Below are 23,123 nucleotides of genomic sequence, written 5' to 3'. Positions count from 1 at the left end.
GCAAGAATAACAACTGAGACAGACTGCTCTTCACACCTTCCCCCCAACCCTTTCTTAGTATTTTGCTTTTAGAAGGATTTCTGACATAAACACTATATCTTAAGATATCACATAAAAGGACTTACTTGAAGACTTCAGGGACCACTTTAAATTTTCAGAATAATATTCTGGTCCATAAGTTACATGAATAAGGTAATCTTGGCAGAGAGGAAGAAATAAAACATACACACATATCATATATATATTGTGAACAGCACAATATTTTTACCTTTTTGCTTTTTTCTTTTTTCTCATGTTTTTTCCCCTTTTGGTCTGATTTTTCTTGCACAATAAGACAAATATATTTCCATATTTGGCATGCATATTTTGAACCTATATCAAATTGCTTGTTTTCTTGGGGAGGAGGAGAAAAACATATAGAAAACAAAATCTTATAAAAATGAATGTGAAAACTATCTTTACATGTATTTGGAAAAATATAATACTATTGGAAAGAAAACTTTCATAGTCCATGATTATCTTTTACCTTTATGATTATATGTCTTTCTCAAACTGAAGCGCACTTAAAACTCTGAAAGCCCTCCTAAAGAAAACTGTATTTACTGAAAAGATTCTTTTGCCTTTTCAGAGAGCATTGGACCAGAGATGGGGCACACCATCCCTTCTTAGCCTCTTATAATACTTTGGAACTTTACCACACACTTGTTGGCACCTTATTATACATAGTATTGTTTTCTTTTTCAATTGTTTCATATTTCTAAATCTTGTTTCCTTAATAAGATTGCAAGCACCTTTTGTCTTTCCATAACAGTTAGCACAGTGCTGGGTACTTAATGGGTATTCAGTTGGAGTTGTATTTATATACAATTTATAGATACTTCACCTTTCCTCCAATAGAATATTTTGCTTTCTATCTTGTGAAGCTGTCATTTTTTTGTCTTTGGATCCCTAGAGCCCAGGACAATGCCTGCATTCTAGTAGCTCTTATTATACTTTTGTTGATAGATTTATTGATTTAGCTATATTCAAAATAATTACTATTTGACAGCTTTACTTGGATCAGGAGTAATAAAAATTCTGAGCCTTAATGGTATATATTGTAGACCAGCCAACATGAATAGCATCATATTTTTTTCTTCTTTTCCTCTTTAAGATGTGCTGTCATTTGTTTGTCTTTTAATGTTAGTACTACTACTTCTTATTCTTGCTCTTCTTTTTCTCTTCCTTCTTTATCTTCTCTTCTTTCTTTTCTTCCTTCCCTCCCTCCTAGTCCCACACTATTTTAGAAGCTTTGTTGTATCAGTGCTAGAAGTGTAAATACTTGTTGACTAATTGATATGAAACCATAATTTATAAGACAATACACTGTGTAATAGATACATAACTTGATATGTTACAACTTTTCTTCTCTGCCCTTGTCTAGTGCCCCACACAGCGTCATAGGATTTAGATCTGAAATGGAGATTATTTCCAAACTCCTCATTTTATATATAATGAAGCTAAAGTCATAGAAACTAAGCAACTACTTCAAGTTTACATAAGTAACAACAATTGCTATTTAAAGAGTGTCAAGTTTATAAAACATTTTACATTTATTATTTTACTTAAGATAGCAAATAGTAAAATAAGCAGTAGAACCCAAGTCCTCTGGATGAAAAGCCAGTGATCTTTCCTTTCAGACACTACCCATTTATCCTTTTGTTTGCATGTTGTTTCTCTCTATTAGAGGGGCAGCTCCCTGAGGGCAGGAACTTCTTTTTGCCTTTCTCTGAATCCCCAGTTTTAGCACAAGGCTCATCACACACTAGATACTTAATAGATGCTAATTGACATACTGCCTCAGTTTGCCTTAGTATCTTTACACTGTTTCTCACTGTTGCCTTGTCCATTTGCCTCCCTTTTCCTGAGTCTCCAATCACCAACCATTCCTTGATGTTTTCATTCTTTCTCAATTCTCCCATCTTCTGCTTCCCAGTACCTTAAATGCTCCATTTCTCTAGTCTTTTGGTCACCAACCTAACGAAGCACAGCACTTATTCATATTTATTAATTTATGACATGCTTTCAACCAACGCTCTTTCAAATCCATTTATGGTTACTTGGGCCAGATTCTGGATAAGTCATATAGGACTATAATTTAATATTAAAAGTAGCCCCATAGCTGTCTGGAATACTGTTAAGGAGTCCTACATGGAGTAAGGAACTATATTGACCACTTTCCAGTTCTAAGATTATATTAAAGGAATCGCATCATAATACTTCGCCTTAAAAAATAGTATTATGGATGTCTTTTATTTTTATGTCCAGTCATTTCTAACCATATCTCCTTTCCCTCCCTCCTCCCAACCAGTAAACATTCCTTGTAATGATCAGTCAATAAGCATTTATTACTTGCTTATTATATGCCAGATACCCTGCCAAAGATTGAGGATAAAAAGAAAGGCAAAAAAACCCCAAAACCAGTTCTTGCTGGTCTCTCTCAAATGAGAGAGACAACATGCAAATATATGATGTATTGGAGGTAACTTCAGAGGAAAGACATTAGCATTAAAGAAGATTGAGAAAGGTGGGATTTTAAAGAAGGTGGGATTTTAACTTGGAGAAGAGGAAAGCCAGAGAAGCCAGGAGAACAAGATGAAGAGGAAGAGCATTCCATGCTTGGAGGATAGCAAGTAAATATTCTTGAAGTGAATGTCTTATGAGAGGACTATCAAGGAGAGGATCAAAAAACTTTCTTGAAGACCTTATGTCTATTTATGTAACATTACACACCATACTATTCCCCTGTTCCCAATCCTCAAGGAAAGAAGAAGTTTATTTTTTCATTTCTTCTCTGGGTCTAAGATTGCTCATTTTAATTTCACACCAAAAATATGAGCTATATGAAATATAGCTCCTTACTCTATATAGTTTATTCATTAGTTTATTGTAATATCTGATATTTTTTAAAAGAACACTTGAATAATGTGTTTTATATCCATCCATAATTTTACATGTAGTTGCTTTTTGATATAAAAAGTAGAGAACAGTTTGGCTTTTTTAAAAAGCCAAAATCTGAATACCAAGGCCATGATCCAAGTTTAGAAATCTCACTGTGCTAATTTGGGCCTTGATGTGCCTGCCAGTTACTTGGAGAAAAGATCACTCAGTACTGAAAGTACTAGATTATAATCCCCTCCCCTCTTCTCTTTTTCCTGTTCATTCTAGCTACGATAGTAAAATAACTCTTCAATATATTTCCGCAGATTTTAAAGCACATTCTTCATTGACAAGTTTAGTATCTTGTCCACTGTCATCTTCTGGGCAAGGCCCTGTGAGCTAGCTCTGTGTTATTCCACCAATAAATCTTTAATACATAGTTATTTACTGCGACAGCCTACTGCTATACCTAGCAGGCTGTAACTGCTAATTCTCAATGATAGTGCATGTAAAACCTTTCTCCGTTTCCTTTCCTTTCAGGTTGGAAAACTGATCCAAGAAGCAGCTGGAAGGAGTAATTTGAAGAGAGTTACTCTGGAGCTTGGAGGGAAGAGTCCCAATATTATTTTTGCAGATGCTGATTGTAAGTCATCTGCAGATCTTAAACATTTCCTAGGACATTTTCACATAGGTTCTCTCCTCTCCTCTCCTTTCTTCTTCTCTCCTTTCTTCTTCTCTCCTCTCCTCTCCTCTCCTCTCCTCTCCTCTCCTCTCCTCTCCTCTCCTCTCCTCTCCTCTCCTCTCCTCTCCTCTCCTCTTCTCTCCTCTCCTCTCCTCTCCTCTCCTCTCTTCTCCTCTCTTCTCTCTTCTCCTTTCCTCTCTTCTCCTTTCCTCTCCTCTCCTCTCCTCTCCTCTCCTCTCCTCTCCTCTCCTCTCCTCTCCTCTCTTCTCCTCTCTTCTCTCTTCTCCTTTCCTCTCCTCTCCTCTCCTCTCCTCTTCTCTCTTCTCCTCTCTTCTCTCTTCTCCTTTCCTCTCCTCTCCTCTCCTCTCCTCTCCTCTCCTCTCCTCTCCTCTCCTCTCCTCTTCTCTCCCCTTCTCTCCTCTCCTCTTCTCTCCCCTTCTCTCCTCTCCTCTCATCTCTTTCCCCCTCCTTTCCTCTCTTTCCCCCTCTGCTCTCCTCTCGTCCCTTCCCTTCTCCTCTCCTCCCCTTCCTTCTCTCCTTTCCCCCTCCTCTTCTCTCTTCCCCTCTGCTCTCCTTTTCTCCCTTCCCCTCTCCTCTCCTCCCCTTCCTTCTCTCCTCTCCTTTCCTCTTCTCCCCTCCCCTCTCTTCCCTTTTCCTGATCCCTCCCCTTTCCTCTCCTGTCTTCTTCTCTTGTCTCCTCTCCTCTCTTCTCCTTACTTTTCCTCTCCTCTCCTCCCTTCTTCTCTCCTTTTCTCCTTGCTTTCGCTTCCCTTTTGCCTATCTATCTTCAACAAGGAGCTCATATTTTTAATGAGGGAGTCACATCATATGTATGTAAGATGTACATACAACATGTATATATTATAGATGAGAGACAATCTCCAGGGTTAGACACTGTCAGTCTAGGAAGAGAACAGGCTAGAAAAATAGAATAGTTTCTTACAGAAGGTGGGATTTGAACTGAAATCTGAATGAAGCCAAGAGGCTCTAAAACTATGATTCTGTTGAGGATAAATTATTGAAGGTTAGCCAATCAGTAAACAGATACTGAGCATCTACTATGTAACACTCACTGTGTAAAGTGCTGAGGATACAAAAAGAGGCAAATGATATTTTGTCCTCAAGAGACTCTCCATCTAAAGAAGAAGAAAAAAGGATAAAGAGAAGGGCATATTTTCTCTCCTCTTCCTATTAAAAATATAAAAGCTACTCCCTGATGTCCTCAGTACACCAGAGGCAGAAGGACCATTTAGGAAGCCAGACAAGTGGTTTTGAGGACAATACAATATGATATGAGGGGAAAGAACAGATTTAAGCAGAAAAATATACTTGTGACCTATGCTTGAGGCATTCTCAACAACTCACTGTCATAGTAACTCTGAACAGTGATCAAGAGAATCCATTTGCCTCTGAATCGTATGACATTTAAACCATCCTACATCACTGAGGGCGCTACTTCATTTTCTAAGCTTTTCCAGTAAGGGAGATTCCCTGTTTCATCTTTGTGTATATACACCATGTATTCTAACTTGTATCAGATTTTAATAGAATCCTCAACAAGTTGTCACTCAGCTTTCCCTTGATAGTGATGAGATGTTTCATTACTCCCAAGGCTGCCCATTCTACTTTTAGACAATCCTAAGTATGGGAAGAAATTTTTCATTTATTTCAAACTCAAAATCTGCCTTTTTTCAACTTCTAATTGTTCCTAGTTCTATCCAACAGAAAACCTTTTTTCATGTGGTAGCCTCTTTTTTATGTTCAGGTTTACCAGTGAATTGTTGATTTTAGTATTGATATGGTCATAGGATCATAGATTTAAAGCTAGAAGTTGGGGTATACTAGAGATCATTCAGATTGACTTGTGAGAATCAATTGCTATATTTTCAATGTGAATATTAACACCCTAGAAATAGACAAATGCTACAAATTGCAAATGGATTTATTGTGAAGTTCATTTAGACTTAAGAAAGTGAAGGAGAAAATGTTAATGCAGATTGTATTTAAAAGTGTTGCACATGCATTTTCCCCTACTAGAGAAACAGTTGTTATACATTTACCAGCATGCCATTGGCTGGAAGGGATCTTGAAGGCCATCACTTCCAACCCTCCCATTTCCCAGATGATGAAACAGACTCATAAGATTAATTGACTTTCCCAGGTTCATATGACTAATAATGTTTAAGGGCAGGATTTAATCCAGTTTTTCTGATGTTAACTTCAGTGCCCTCTCCATTAAAATAGGCTGTCTCTTTTAATCAGTTTAAGACACATATAAGCAAAGCACTTAGCATATCTTTGCCTACTTCATTTCATCACAAAATCCAGTTGTTCAACCTGCTAATTTATCCTTTTACTAACTAAAAATTCATCTTCTGTTTTAATTAATCCATCTCTCAAAGGGATATATTGTCCATTTAATAGAAATTTTGAAAACATTATTCCTTTAACAGCAAAGATATAAGGAATGAAAAAAGGATAAAGTGAAGGGCATGTTCCTCTTCCTATTAAAAATATAAAAGCTACTCCCTGATGTCACTGGGGCACCAAAGAGCAATTCCATCAACATCTCGCCTCAGTTGCTTTTCCTATCCATTATTATCATGTATAATATTGGATCAGGTGCTTTGAGGATAAGACACAGGTGTTGACTTCCCTAGTGAAGTGGGTGAGAGCAACACAGAAAAAAATGGTGGCTTTCATCTTGCAGTGGACTATGCTGTGGAGCAAGCCCATCAGGGTGTGTTCTTCAACCAAGGTCAGTGCTGTACAGCAGGATCCCGCATTTTTGTGGAAGAATCCATCTATGAGGAGTTTGTTCGAAGAAGTGTGGAACGTGCCAAGAGGCGAATAGTTGGGAGTCCTTTTGACCCGACTACAGAACAAGGCCCTCAGGTAAGAAGTTTTTCATTTCTTTATTAAGTATCTCCAGAGCCTCTGTAGATTCTAACTGGGAGGTGGTTGGGAATGGGCACAGTATCAGGCCTCTTTCTTTCTTCCTCCCTCCCTGGGAACATACAAAGAATTTTGTTTGTTTTTGTGCATATGACTGGACATTCAGCCATGAAGGGGTCTTTCCCTTTCAAATTAGCTTTTGCATAATCTTTCATTTCTGGCAATTTCTTCAACATTGTTTTTTGCTTCTGAAAAAACTAAGAGACTATTCCTTTTATTTGTCTCCTTCAACCATTTAGGTGAGAGTTAGGAATTGCTTAAGAGCACTGAGGACTTGTTAAGAATTGAAATATTGCTTAGTCCTACAAGAGCAACGGCCCAGTGTCTAGCAAAGAAGAATGAGTTACCAGGTGTTCAAATCCTTGTTCTTTGGGGATAATTCTTAGCATATTTATATTGGGTTGGGAGAATTCATTCTATCCCATGTAGGAATAAAATGGTTCTCTAAGCATATAGTTCTCTCCAGCCTAAATATTGTCTGATTGCTGAGGTTCTTTCTGTATAGTCCTACAGAAAGTAAATGTTAAATCAGTCTTGGTTGATATGTGTTGGTAGGTATTAAGATCTTCTGTAATACAAAGAATGATGATAATATTTCATACCAAGGGATAAGTTTAGGGACTGAACTTTAGATTCTGCTGAGAAGGAAAATACCTTCTACCATTAAAAATCAATACATTTTCTGCCACTTATAGGGAGTTGTCCAGAGTCACAAAGCCAGCCAGTATCAAAGGTGAGACCCAAACCTGGGTCTTCTATTGATCCCTTCAACATTCGTATCTGATATCTCCCATAGGATGGAGAGAGAAAGGTAGAGAAAAATGTCCCTTTTAGGGAATATAGTCACATACTTTGACAGTGAACTCTTTGTGCTGCTTTGGTAAGTTTTGCACAGTGGAGATTTGATTTTATGGAAGACCAAGAAGTATTATGAAAACATATAAGCCAGTTTCCCCATGAAAACTTCTAATGAGAACTGATGTCTCTTTAGGTTTGAGTAGATATAATTTACCTATACTATCCCTTTCCTGCCAAAAAGAAATGAAGATTCAGACATTTATCATGGCAATTCAAACAAAAACAAAGAAGAAAAAAATGTGGAAAGAAACTCAAGTGAAAGAAGGTTTTTATCTGTCCTCTTATAAGAACCAGCTTCAAACTGACTATGCTGATTAGTGACTAGCCTTTAAAATTGAACATTTCATACTTTCTCCTTTAGGTATCATAGAGACTTAAAGAAAACATGCCCTCTCCAAGGTGTATATTTGCTTTTCAATAAAAACTTACAATTTAAAAGCGTATTATCCCCCCAAAACCCTCTTCATAACACAAAACAAGAATACCTTAATAACTACAACAATAATAATGGCACATAGTTAAATAGCATTTTTGAATTTACAAAGCATTTTATAAGTCTTTGGCTACTTTAATGAGCAGTGTGCTTTCCATATGATTAATTTAATTTTGATTTCTTATTCTTCATGTAAATACCCTGAGTGAATTAGCCACCTTTCAGCCCAACACATGTTTATGATTCTAAGGGATGTTTCTGATGGCTATTATTTTCAAGACCATATAATCCCTCAGTCCCTAGAAATAAAGCTAGGAACTTTAAAAAGTAGAAATGAAGGAGCTTTCCATAGGATGCCTTTCTGGATCCTCCAGCCTCTAGTAGTATTTTACCTTTCCTCCTAAAAACAAAATAAAACAAAACCCTTTGTATTTATTTTGATTATGCTTATTTTGCTCATCCTTACACACTCACAGACACATACATACAAATGCACATATGTGTATTTATACATACAAATGCACGCAGATATATAAATGTATACACACATGTATGCCTGTGTGTATATTGATGCACATATATGTATATATATATACATGCATCTATATCGTTATATATAATATGCACATATTTCTTCAATAGAATATAAGGTATTTGAGGGTAAGAACTGATTCATTTCTGTCTTTGTATCTCTGGAATCCAGCATCATATTTAGCACATAGAAGATGCTTAATACATGTCAATTAATTGATACCACATTAATTTATTCATTCCTATTTTCATAGCAGATTTTTTTGCTTATGTTGACAAGGTAATTTCTTTTTGTAGATCGACAAAAAACAGTACAACAAGATCCTTGAGCTCATCCAGAGCGGTGTGGCTGAGGGGGCCAAGCTGGAATGTGGTGGCAAAGGATTAGGCCGAAAGGGCTTTTTCATTGAGCCCACCGTGTTTTCCAATGTTACCGATGATATGCGGATTGCCAAGGAAGAGGTACCAAATATTTCAATTAAAAGAGTCACAGATTTCCCTCAAGTTGCATTCTAGAGTTCTTTAGCAGAAAGTCTGAGAAATTGTATTTCCTGGATTTATTTTTTAAATAATTTATACAACACAAATACAAATGTTCTGCCTCTCAAAAATCAAATAGTTTAGAAACCAAAGAAAAGGAATTAGCTATGAGATGAGTAGACAAGATAGAATCTCATGAAGTAAACCAAATTATTGTGGTATTAGTTTTCCATGATAATCTTCATATAGTAGTTAATAATTCATATTTACATAAACACTTTAAGGTTTAACCACTTACATCCTACAATAACCCTGTCTGATTTAAAATGCAAATGTCATGATACCATTTTCAGAATATCAGACAGAAATATAATGCTTTAATGTTGCAAAATGCCTTGCATATGCTATCTCATTTGTGTCTTAGTACAGTTATTATTTCCCCATATTACAGAAGAGGAAACAGGTTTATAGAGGTTGTATGTCCATAGTCACAGAGATTGCAAGTGTAGATGTAATATATTCTTGATTCTAAGACTATCATTCTTTCTCATTTATATACCAGTCTGTCCTGACATTGCCCTGAAAGCTTAATTTTTCAGCCCATAGGTCAGGAACCAAGCTGTCATTTACTGTTAAAAAAAAAATTTCCTTCTTTGTGTAAGAAGGGGATGGAAAGAATGTATATTCTTGGTCAGAAATGGATCAACTACCTACCTCTTCATTTCGGTCTTCTGTTCCTATTTCAGACAGAGATTTCACAGCTTGAGAATCCTAGAATTTTAGAGCTGGAGATGTCTTTAGTACAACATGAGAATATGTCTTCTATGTGCATGAAGAACACAGACATATATACACAGAGACATACTTGTGCATGTGTTAAGACATATGTAACCTCCAGTGCTCAAGAGAAACAAACTGAACATTATACAAACTTCAGTCAATTTCTTTATTGAATTTTATTCTTGGGAAATTTACAATATTTTGTGATATAGTGCTTGTGAAAATTAGCTTTATTAAGAGAATCAAGAAAGGAAATTGATTATCTCCTTATATTATTGATTAAACATATGCATATGCATACATACAAACACATATAGATACATATGAATATGTATAATCAATAATGGAGGGTGTTAATAGGCAAAATAGTGGCAAAGTAAAAAATCATTTCCATAACAATGCAAAACATTTCATTCTTGTTGCAGATTTTTGGACCAGTTCAGGAAATCCTGAGGTTTAAGACTGTGGACGAGGTTATAGAGAGAGCCAATAATTCTGACCTTGGACTTGTTGCTGCTGTTTTTACAAATGATATTAACAAAGCACTCACAGTGTCATCTGCAATGCAGGCTGGGACCGTTTGGTGAGTCTTTCCCTTTTTTTTTAATCATTCAAAATAATTGCTTTTAATGAGCAGATTTGGCACTAACTACCAGTGGAAGTGCCCTCATCATGCTGACACCCCTCAGATAGGATAGAATGGAAGAAAGGCAATTCACCCTCCATCTGAAAAACTCCATCTCCTTCTTCTGTTTTTTTTTTTTTTTTTTTAATAAGGTGATTCCTCTGTGTCAGTGATTCTTCAGGACTCCCTGTTGCTTCTAGGATAAAACAACATTCTTGGCTTGGCCTTTCAATCCCTCCATAATCTGGTTTTCACCCACATTTCCAATCTTATTTTATACTACTATCACTACATACATACTACTATCCTTTCATAAACTTTCCATTTCAGTCAAAATCCCCTTCTCCTACCAGTACCCTGTGTTTGCAATTTCATCTAATAACTCAAGTACAAAGCCTTCCTTTATTCCCCTAGTTATTTGTATTCTTCTCCTTCTTGAAATTACTTTCTATATACTTATTTATGTACAGTTTGTATACCCTTAGTAGAATATAAACTCCCCAAGGACAGGGATTTTTAAACTTTTGTCTTTTTATCTCCAGTGTTGTTCATTCCCATTCAATTCTTTGTGAACCCTTTGGGATTTTCTTGGCAAAGATACTGGAGTGATTTGACTTTTCCTTCTCCAGTTCATTTTACAGAAGGAAACTGAAGTGACTTGCCCAGGGTCACTCAGCTAGTAAGTGTCTGTGGTCAGACTCCATGCCTGCCATTCTATCCAGTGGCCCACCTAATTTTTTATCCCTAGTACTAAATATCTAATAGACATTTAGCAAGTGATTGCTAAATTAAATTAGATTAAATTGGATTAAATCAGGAAATCTAATTAAACTTAAGATATAATTTTCTTTGTTTATTAAAAATTTTTAGATAGGAGTAACTAGTCCATTAACTTTTTCCTTCTATTAAATAAATTCCACTAACAATTTCCTACCTTTTTTCATTTAGGATCAATTGTTACAACGCCTTAAATGCCCAGAGTCCCTTTGGGGGATTCAAGATGTCTGGAAATGGGCGGGAAATGTAAGTATTTTGCTATTCATTTTCTAAATTTACAAGATAGGGTTTTGTAATTATCAATACCAAGAAAATCTCAACTATTCATATAATAATTTAATTATCATTCTAATAATCATTTTCATGGTCTGTTGTTGTTGTTCAGTCAATCAGCTCTTCATAACAACCTGGTCATGGGATTTTCTTGGCAAAGATAATCCTTCCCAGTACATTAAGGGAAACAAAGGTTAAGTGGTCCAGTCACAGAGGTAATAAGTGTTGCAGGCTGGATTTGAATTGATGTGTTCTTGAATTCAAGTCCAATGTTCTATCTACTGAGCCACCTAATTGCCTCTTTTACTATCTACAATGAACATTTATTAAATGAGTATGAGACATATAATACCTAAGACCCAGAGCAAATATTCCTTTATTCTTAAAAAAAGTTGAGAACTATAACTTGTGAGTCATAAATGGAAGCCATTCATGTCCATTTGTTCTGCTCAGATCAGAGAGCTAGAAAATGTCTTAAGCAGAATTTGAAGCCAGGTCATTCTACCTCCAAGTCCAGCACTCTTATCTACTCAACCATGTTGTCTCTAGGAATATAAATCATAGAGGAGACAAAATCTGTATCATTAGAAAGAGTTACTTATTAGGAACATACTACCTTGATTGCTAAAATCAAATCTGATAAAAAAGTATATCTTTAATGGTATCTATTCAGATATCTCTATGGATATGGATATTAGATAACATGATGTTATCATTAGTTTTGTTGTTCAGACATTTCTTCAAAACCCCATTTGGGTTTTTCTTGGCAAAGAAATTAGAGTGATTTTCCATCTTCTTCCTCAGCTCATTGTACAGATGAAGAAATGGAGGCAAACAGAGCTAAGTGGCTTACTCAGAGTCACATAGAGAGTCTGAAGACAGATTTGAACTCGGGTTTCCTAAACTTCAGGCCTGGTACTCTATCCACCTAGTCACTTCACCATCCCACTCTAGATCTAGATTTCTCAAGAGTGACTTGCCTAGTTACATCATTAAGTGACTGAGGAAAGAACCAAACTTAGGTTCCTCCTGACTCCAACACCAACATTCAATATGTCCACTATTACATCAGTGCTTCTCAGTGTAGTCCAAAGACTAGTAAGCATCCCTGAAATGCTTTCAGGTGAAGCTGATTGACCCAGGAATAAAAATTCTAAATGCCTAAAATAAAATATGTAGGATTAGAAATGAAACCAATTATATTAAATATAGTTATCAAAATACTTAAAAAACAAAAACAAATTCACAAAATTCCAGGGAGCCTTCTTATGAGGTCATAGCAGCCAGGGATTGTTATTGTATCACATCTTATGGTTGAGACCAGTTGATTCAGTAACATAAATAAATAAATAAACCAGTTGGCTCAGTTTTTTGGTACCATGTCAACAAAACAACCAGTTAATTGACTAAATTTTTTGTTTTGACATCATGTAGAAACAATTCAAGACCATGTTTACACAAGCCAAATGGAAGGGAAGGTTGAGACAATTATCCATATAATTCAACTTAAAAAAAATTCAAAACCTTCTTCTTAGAGGGAAGTTAGTAGGAAAGTTTTTCACTGTTACAGCTAAGCTTGTTACATCTTTTGTAACCTGCTCCACACTGCAAAAATTAGCCTGGTTCTACCCAAAGTGGATAGGAAATAGAACCAAGAAAGTATCGTATATGGTCAAATCTCTTAGATCCAGCTCCCAGCTCCAGAATTGAGCCTATTGCTTTATTTCTAGGGCAGAACTGCTATCCTATTTCCAGCAATTGCCATACATCCATTGCCATAACACAACTTCATCTGGTTCTAAGATGGAAAATAGTAATGAACTATATAGGATTTAGAGATGGAAAGGATCTTAGAAGTCATCCATACTAACCCCTTTATTTGACTAAAGAGGATTTTACTCCTACACAGTATTGAGGGCAAAAAATAACAAAAACAATGAATTCTCTAACTCATAATAAACCTATTTATTGAGTATTACCCTTTATAGGTTTCTGACAATTTGAACCCCAGCTTTAGGAATCTAAATTAGACATAGTTTCCTACAGACTTGTCAGCCTGGTGAACGATTCCCTGATACTTAGCTTTCAAACTTTCTTTTCTTTTGTAAACATAGTCTTGGATGCATATTGGAAAAAATATTGCAAAATTTTTGCCATAGATTAAGAAGGAAACATAGAATGAATTTAGTTTTGGGAGGAGACTTATAGGTCTAGAAATAAGAGTCATTTATCCATACATAAGGATTCCTGTGTGCTTCATATCATTTAATTTTACAATGAAATTAAAATACATATTTTATTTTATTTTGTTATGTATTTCCCAAACACATTTCAAACTGGTTCAGGTGACATGAACTATTCCAAATCCTGTATTTTTCAGATGAGGAAATCAAGGCCCAATGGGATAGAGTAACTTGAGGAAAGTCACATATATTAAAATCAGGCTTCAACACAAGATCTTGTAATTCTAACTCTGGTGCTTTTTTTTTTTTTTTTTTTTTTTTTAAGACCTACTGTGTCATGCTGGAAGTATATCTTGATATTTTAAAACTAATGAGACACAGTTTGAAAATGAAATACATTATGAAAGTTTTTTTAGTGGAAATTAAAATAAAGTGTCAAATAGGGAGAAAAAAAGGGAATTAGACTTTTACTTCATCTGTATTTGTGAAGATGGCTTTGTCTAAAATAACCCTGAATTGGCTTCTGAAGAGCAGTTAAACCATAGCTCATCACAAATCTATGGGGTTGTACCTACCTAAGTTTCTTGTTAATATCAATACTAACTCATCACTTGGGGTCTAAGTATAATTTTGCCCTTTGAGTAATCATGATGGTCTCGCTATGAAGACTTTCCTTATGAGGAGGGTCACTAGCCATGTAGCTACCTTCTTATGGTGATGGACTCCTGCTAGACTTGTATTGCCACAGAAATTAATCAGACAATGAATTTGTCCTAAGAAAACTTCCTTTAAGAAAGCTTTGGCTCGTGCCTGTAGTTATTCCTACTAAAGAGCCTGGAACAAAGAGATTGCTTGATATTTGGAGTTTTGAGTTGTAATAAGTCTAACATGAATTTTGGTAGCAATATGAGAGCATAGGATTTGAGAATCACCAGCCTAACTAAGGAGGGCCAACTTAATTCAGGTTGGAAAAACAGAGCATATTAAAGCTTCTTTGCTGATTAGTATCAGGATTGGCTACTGCATTTCTAGGTGAGATAAAGTTAGGAGAAGAGAGATGGACAGACAGAGACAGAGAGAATACACAGAGAAACGGAAACAAAAGAGACAGAATATGTATTTGGGGCTTTTAAAATTGGTTAATCTGATTAATGGCCTCAGCCTTCCACTTTTTTTTAGCATGTGTAGTCACAGAATAATGCAAGATTTCTTAACATTTTTTGTGTGTTCTGGAACCCTTTGGTAGTCTAATAAAGCCTGTGGACTCTTCAGAATTATATTTCTAAATGCATAAAATAAGATATATAAAGTTATAAAGAAAGCCAATTATATATGAAATATGATTATAATTTTCTTTTTTTTTTTTTTTTTTTTTTTAAAGATCCCAGAATTCAGGTTAAGAACCCCTAGGCTGTAATAGAATAATGCTTGATTTGGAGTCAAGAGAATGTGTTTGATTATTGATTCTATCACAATGACTTAGGCAGGTGACTTAATGTTTTCTCTTCCGTGAAATATTACTTCTACCTATTTAACCAGGGGTAGCCAGATGACACACTGGATAGAGCACTATGCTTGATGTCAGGAAGACCCGAATTCAAATTTGGCCATAATCACTTGTTGATTGTGTAACCCTGGGCAAGATATATAATCCCTTGTTTGCCTTAATTTCCTCATCTGCAAAATAAGGATAAAAAAAATTTTATTTCTTACTTCAACAACTCTTTAGTATAAGGACAGTATTTTGTAAACTTTAAAACATTATGTAAACCTAAGTTTTTATATTATTGCACCAATATCAAAGCCCCAAAGTCAGTCCATTAGTCATTTTGAACTCCTTCCCTTTTCCCTTCCTATCTTCTGTGAGTCAATGAGTTTACTTCTCTAATGTCTTCCTCAAGGTCTTGTTCATACAGTAAAGATGATTCTGTGTCCTCAGAAGTTATGCATATGGTACAAGTGCTGTGGCTTTTCATTATTAGTTTCAGTTGCAGGAACTATAGATATGAACTACCACTTCTGGCCAAAATTTTGTTCTTAAAAGAAAGTTGGAATTCCTTGAGAGAAATTCATTGTTTGGTTGAATTCTGTGGCAATATAAATCTAATAGAAATCCATTTCTCCTCATTTGGAAAGACTTTGATATTGACTGGTCTATTAACACACTCTTTTGTTTATAGTCAAAGACCTGCCTAGCTAAACTCATAGTTAAACTCTCATTACCAAAAAGCTGGATATAAAAAGATGATGTTTTTTTTCTTTCCCAAAACTCTAGAAAACCATATATTGAGATTTGGGGAAAGTGGAGGAAGTATACCTCCCAGTAAAGTCATAGATTCTTGAAATATTAAAATATTGAAATGGATTGGAAGATATAGAACTTAGAATAAAATGAGGAAATCACCTAATAAATTCATCCAAATAATCATAGTATACTAGAATCATAAGGAACCTTAAAGAATCTCTATTTCAATTCTTACATTTTAAGGAAAATGAAACCCAGAAAATTTTAGTAATTTAATTAAGGTCACAAATTTAGAGAGCCACATTTCATCCCAATCTCATGATTTCTAACACAATGCTCTTTTCATTGCACTCTACAAGTTTTTTAATTTCAAAAAGATCAAATAATATCAAACTATGTAAAGCTATGCTTTTGGCTTTACAAAACTTAAAACATTACATAAATTCTGGCTATCTAGCTAAAATAATAATATGCTATTATAATTATTATTAGCATATTTTTGGTTTAGGGACACAACTTTTTTTTTGGCTGATCCCTTTCATTTAGGTGAAGATTCGGTATGGTGATTTTAAATACATAAAATAAGAAGAAAAGCAATTATATTGAAATATGGCTATATATATATATATATATATATATATATATATATATATATATATATATATGTATGTATGTATATTTAAGATCATAGACCCTAGGTGAAGAACTCCTGATTCAGATGTACTATGTGATTCCCCTTATATCTAGATATTTGGGCAGTGGTTATTTTAATGTTAGAGGTTAGTCCATCCCCCTTTCTCTAAACAAGACTATCTAAACCATGCCAGAGATAACAGCCCTAGGAGCTCAGAAGAAGGACAATGCTTGTTCTTTGAGGTGAATGTTTTTGTTTGCTTTGGGTTTGCTTTGATACAATTCACATGGGATGGGAATGTAATGGTCAAACTCAAAACCAAGTTTCTAGCAAGACAAAGGACCTTATGAATATCCTTTTTGCTTGATGGAGACTGGATTAGGACACTCAGGGAAAGGAGAGTGCAGGGCAGGGATATGCCCCAAGTGCGTGCAAAAGTCCGGAAATAAAAAGGGAGTGACCTAGCTCTAAACCGGCACATGATGTCCATGATGGTGAGGCATATTCATAATGGCCTAAGGGCAGGAAAAAGTGCAAAGTGAGCCAGAGCTGAGCTCGTAATAATTTGGGCAGGACTAATGAGTGAGCAGTTTAAATGAATAAATCTGCCCTAAATTTTCACTGTCCACTTTTAGGACAATAGACAGTGGCTTGGATAAGCAATGCCATTTTACCTCAAGTCTCTTCCAGCTGCTTTCTTCAGAACAATTCATGGATTTCTAAAATGTCAGTCAATTAAGAAGCTTTTATCAAGGATCTATTATGCCAAGGACTAGAGAGAGAGAGACAAAACAGGAAACTAATCCCACTTTCAAGGAAGTTGAAGAAATTTTAGAAATCATGCCACTCAAGGCTCTTGCTTTCCATTGACTAAACAGAGATCCAAACAGTTGCCTATGGTCTAATATCCCAAAGAGATTCACTCAACTCATTTATCTTCAGTCCAAAGAATCCAGAGTTTCAGACAATTGAGTTTGGATGGATGATAGATTTCACTAGAGAGAATGTGGGTAGCATGACTGCTCACTCAAGATAAACTGCTTAAAGTAAATGCTCCATTTTAGTCAGGATTTGAATGCATGCATGAATGAATGAATTAAAAAAAAACAACACTGAAGTATTTTCTAAGTGCAAAACACTGGATATTATGGATAGAAAAGCAAGAGATTGCCTGCTATCAGAGAGATCACATTCTAATGCTACAACACAGTTGGTATTAGCTACCAATTAGGAAAAAAGTAACACAAGCAAGTCACTTACTGTTTGCCTTAGTTTTCTTATCAGGAAAATGGGCTGGAGAAGGAAATGGCAAGCCAATCCAGTATTTCTTCTAAGAAAACCCCATGAGGGGTCATGAAGAATTGGATATAACTAAATAACAACTAAACTGACTCATGCTAGGTACTGGGAATACAAAAAGAATGAAGCAATCCTTATTCACAAATATAGATAGATACATAGATAGACATAAATAGGTGTCTTTAGAGATACAGCTACAAAGCAGATAGTATCATTTCCATTGGTAAAACCATCTCTGTTTGTTATATTGAACCATTTAAAAAAGCCAAAAACTTTGGTGTTGAGAATCTTCAGGACTTCAGTAGCTATGGTTGCTGAGGAGAGAGGGGCTCTGTCATAGAGAAGAGAGAAAGGATGAGCCTTTTAAAAAATATAGAACTTAGGATTTAGGGGAGGTAGGACTCTTAGAGTCCAATCCCCTTATTTTATAATTGAGACAGAGAGCGGTGAAGTTACTTGCTCAGGGTCATATAGTAAGTAATTATCTGAGGTGATACTTGAACTCAGTCTTCCAATTTCAAATCCAGTGCCCTAAACATTAGGCCATGTTTACCTATAATAATGGGGAAAGAAAGAGAGGGAAAATAGTTTGAAGCAAGGTAGGCAAAAAAGAAGCAAGAAAAAGAGAGAGAGCAACTGGCCTTGATGACACACCAAAATATTTCCATCTACTGATTACGACATGTTACATCAGGATATTCACAAGAGTACTTAGTTCTTGGAAGTGAAGGCCTTAAGAGTAAATATTCTCATAAAGAACTCCTAAAAAGGGCGTGTTTTCCTTTCTGGGAAGTTTGTCATCTGTACCCCTTCCAAAAATGATCATCACATGGAGCTGATTCTCTGGGAAGGCTTACCTGATCCTCCAAACTACTAATGTCCCTCCTCTCAAAGTATCTTGTATTTAGCTACATTGTTTATATTTGTATCTATTAATTTTATAATTATGTTATACATATATGAGAATATTTGCATATACATATATAGTTACATATATAAATTTATGTAGATATTAAGTAAAAAGAATGAAATAATCCCTATTATGGGGGAAACAAGAAGTATAAATACAGATACATATTTATCTGTATTTGTGAATAAGGATTATTTCCTTCTTTGTATTTGCATTCCCAGTATCTATCTTGAGTCAGTTTAATTGTTATTTAGTCATGTCCAACTCTTCATGACCCCACCTGTAGTTTCTTTAGAAGAGATACTGGGGGCAGCTAGGTGGCGCAATGGATAGAGCACCAGCCTTGAATTCAGAAGGACCCGAGTTCAAATCTGGTCTCAGACACTTGACACTTCCTAGCTGTGTGACCCTGGGCAAGTCACTTAACCCCAGCCTCAAAAAAAAAAAAAAAAAAAAAAAAAAAAAAAAAAAGAAGAGATACTGGATTGGTTTGCCATTTCCTTCTCCAGCCCATTTTACTGATAAGGAAACTGAGGCAAACAGGGTTTAAGTGACTTGTCCTATGTCATATCGCTAGTAAGTATCTGACTCAATGAAGATGAGTCTTGTTGACTCCAGGCCCAACATTCTTTCCACTGTGCCATCCAGTAGTACATAGTAGGAACTTAATAAATACCTGTTGATTAATATTAGAGATCCAAATGAACTGGACAGCAGAGAGAAAGAAAAGAAAACTCAGATGCTCTCAGGAAGACAGCTGCAATGTTTGTCTCTTAACTTCTTTCATTTCACTCTTCCTTGACTTCCTAAGACCTCTGTGAAGCTGATACCTTTTATTATTGTTCATTTATTATTGTTGTCATGTCTTACTCTGAGACTCCATAGAAAGTAGTCAAAGTTTGTCCAACCTCATGTTTGTGGTTTCCATAACAATCTCTAGCCATCTCCTCCTCTGCTATTCCCTTCTCCTTTTCCCTTCTATCTTTCCCAACATAGGGTCTTTTCCAATGAGTCCCGTATTCTCATTATGTGACCAAAATATTTAAGCTTCGGTTTTAGTATTTGTCCTTTCACTGAGTAGTCTGAGAGAATGAATGAATTAAAGGCTGAAGTCTACTGCCCAATAAACTGAATTTTGGGATAACTTGAGCCCCAAGTTTGTACTCTCCCAATCTGTGTCTTTTGGGTTTTGCCTCTATTCCTTTAAAACAACTAACATCATATACCTCATTGCGATATGGAGGTTACTCTTGGGTCTTTGAACCACAAGCTCTGGTTGGTCATACCAAGCTGAAGAGACTTCAGCCAAGTCACTCATCCAAGAACCAAGACAACAGGGCAGAAAGACTCCTCCTCAAGAGAGCCATTTATGCACCTTTTTTTTTTTTTCCAGTTTGTTTGATCCCACCAACTAACAAAAAGCTGTATAGTTTTCATCTTCCTCAATGCTAATAGCATGTACACTGATGAAATCAGATATCTCCGAGCATCACATTGATCAAACAATTAATAAGCATTTCTTAAGTGTTTATTATGTGTCAAAGAAAAGAAACATATAACTGCTTCTGTTTTGTCAATCTTGGCTGGGAGGGAACCTTATCTTTTTTTTTTTTTTTTTGTCAAAAGCACTTTTATACAATATAATATCTTGGGGTACAGAACAAGAGAATGTAGTAAGAGGAGCAGCATTTTAGGTGGGGAAAAGACATTACCATCCACAAAGAAGCATTGGTTCAAACATGGAATTGATATCTGGAGGTCTAGCATAGACCATTATGACTTTCAGCTAATCATGTCATTTTCCTGGGTCTTCCAATTCTCAGGATAGGCGTTCTGTCCATCATTATTTCAGTGAAGTGCTAAGCTAATGAATCTGTAAATTTGTTTTGTTTTGTTTTTAAATTAGGGACAGAAACACAACAAACTAAAAACCCATGAAAATCAATGAAATCTTAGCTTTGGTGTTGCCCCTGGATAGAAGTTTTAACATTTTTTGTGTCATGAGTACCTTTGGGAGTCTAGTGAATCCTACAGGATACTAATTTTTTATTCATAATAGAAGGAAATGTTAAATTCAAGTTAGAGACTATGAAAATAAAGATGTCATTTTTCTTCTTATCCAAGTTCAAAAAAACCCCTAAAATCCATTCATGGATCTTTGAGGGAGTTCATGGATCCCAGATTAAAAATGCCTGATTGAGAGAAAAGGTTTGATGATGATATCAAAAGAGTTATAGAAACATCAAGATTAATGACACATGGATGCTAGGATTAGTAAATCTCTCCCTTGCAGATAGTCAGATAAGCTAGAATGGATAGACCATTAGTATCTGACCTTTCTTTTCTTTTCTCTTTCCTAGGGGAGAATGCGGTTTGCGAGAGTACTCGGAAGTCAAGACAGTGACAATAAAAATTCCCCAAAAGAACTCCTAAGAAGGGCAAGGAAGAATGGGGGGCAACCAGCCTGTGTCAGGCCCCCTCAATGTTCTCTATGGGGCCCAGCACTCAGGAATACAAAGTGTTACACAGTCTTTATTTAAAAATTTAAATGATAACCTATATGCCAGGCAATTCATTGCATATATAAAGCAAACCAACTGTGCCAGGTTGACTGGCACTCTGTGAGAAACCACTTTAGTATTACCAAATAATGAGGGGAAACAGAACAAGGGTTAAAACCTGAGGCCATTGAATATATTCAGCTTTTCTTCCTTGTACCTGGGGTCAAGTTGGGGAGCTGTTTAATTTGATGTCCAAAGGGCTTTCTTCTTGAGGAATCGTGACCTTTTTCATTTCCTTCATTCTTTTTCTTCTCTTCTCCCCTCCCACTCCCCAACTACCTTCCCCTCCCCCAAGAAGAGCTCTTAAGCTGAGCTCATTTGGGGCAGATGTTTGGGCCGGGAACAATTTTCCAAGGTTTTGCAGCCAAATTACCGTTTCATGTTATCCATTTCTTCAAAGCGAAACATGAAATGGTTTTAGTTAGAGCCAGACCAGACTAGAAATGCCAAGAGCTGGTACACTGCAGATGTATTAAGAAGCCAGAAATCATGATATTCCTGACTTTCCCTGCTTTTCTTCCTAACCATCATGCAATAGGAGATAGAAATCAGGAAGATGCCAATCGGGTGGGCAGTATGAGTTCACAAGCTTCTGAACTTCTGGTGTTTTTTGTTTTGTTTTGTTTTGTTTTTTTGCTGTTGTTGAATTTGTTTTGCTTTTTTGTGTTTCTTTTTTAGAAAGGAGAGTAGAGGGACAGCATTTTCCATAGTTGGCTAAGATATTTTAAGAAAAACATCTTTCTTTCTTGCCAGCCCAAAAAATTATAATGATGAGAAGATTTGGGGATATAAAAAAAGATGATATCAAATACTTAGAAATAATTCACTTCCTACTTTGTATCAATGGTTTTTAAAAATGAACGCTCTATACATTTGGAGTCTATGGGCTCCTCAGCTCCTGTGCCCATCCAACCTGGTGTCCTTGAGTGTAACAAATGGGACTTTGGTCCGTTGAGGCCTGCCATGAATTGGATTCATTGGAGGCAATCAAACCTGGCAAGTTTTATGACCAAGTTCTGAAGTTTCCCTTCTGAACATTCAAGCATGCCCTAATGCTGACACCATTCCCCATGGGTTTGTGCCCTGACATTCTCCCCATGACTTTGCTTTCCAGTAAGGCTGGGCCTACAGGGTAGGAAGCATTAAAAAGGCCTTGTTCCTGTGCCCTCCAAAATTCCTCTCTTGCCTTCCAACGGCACAGCAGGTTCTATGTGGACAGTGTTCGCTGCCTTCCCCACACACACACACCTTCTTTTCTCCTTCTTCATTACCAGCTGCAACATCCATTTCCATCTCATGTCTTAATGAAGAACAACGTTTATTTAAAACTGCCAAGCCTAGCCTAGAGTATGTGGAATAATGGGCAGAGTATATATAGCCTTCTATGTAACAGTTTTCTGCTTCCTAACCATACCAGTCTTCTATTTATAACTATCGTCTCTTTGTGGATGTTTTCAAGCCATCTGTATTTGCTGTACTCTGCAGATGACAGTACATTCACAAATCCTGGTCCCAAGACAAAACACCCATTTCTGAGTTCTTCAATTGAATGTCACGCTCTCCTACTACTGTAGTGTATGTCTGAGCAAAAACGTCCACTAACCAACTTGTTGTCTTTGAACTGCGATAGAGAATGTGAAAAGGGAGATTTATTTCTTTTAATTTACTTAAAAAGAAAACTTCTGTGCTAGCAATAAAGCATTTATATTGTGTACTCCTTGGGATCATTTGGCTGTGTTTGTGTGCCTGTGTTGTTCCGAGTCAGTTTGGGTCATTGCTTGGTTTCTCAGCTCAGCAGCTGTCTTTGCAATCACCATTACCTAAGTTTGGGAATATATTGTTTTTTACAAAAATGTATGAGCATTGCCAAGATCCTTTCTTTCCTGACTTCATTTCAAGTTATACATATGTATGTGTGTATATATACACATATGTGTTTATATATCTGTACGGTACACAACTAGTATATGTATATTGT

General features: G+C 36.0%; 1 protein-coding gene across 1 annotated transcript in view; it reads left to right on the top strand.

The window, feature by feature from the left end:
* ALDH1A2 (aldehyde dehydrogenase 1 family member A2) overlaps positions 1 to 22,857 on the top strand; it is a 109,117-nt gene extending 86,260 nt beyond the window's left edge. Inside the window, 6 exon segments of the mRNA XM_074294629.1 lie at positions 3,460 to 3,562; positions 6,312 to 6,496; positions 8,676 to 8,840; positions 10,064 to 10,221; positions 11,212 to 11,286; positions 20,945 to 22,857. Of these exon segments, the coding sequence (XP_074150730.1) occupies positions 3,460 to 3,562; positions 6,312 to 6,496; positions 8,676 to 8,840; positions 10,064 to 10,221; positions 11,212 to 11,286; positions 20,945 to 21,017 (759 nt within the window). The 3' untranslated portion in view covers positions 21,018 to 22,857.
* The last annotated feature ends 266 nt before the right edge of the window (positions 22,858 to 23,123 follow it).

The sequence above is a fragment of the Sminthopsis crassicaudata genome, chromosome 2 (assembly GCF_048593235.1).
Source record: "Sminthopsis crassicaudata isolate SCR6 chromosome 2, ASM4859323v1, whole genome shotgun sequence".
Taxonomy (NCBI): Eukaryota; Metazoa; Chordata; class Mammalia; order Dasyuromorphia; family Dasyuridae; genus Sminthopsis; species Sminthopsis crassicaudata.
This window is presented reverse-complemented; position numbering and strand designations above follow the sequence as displayed.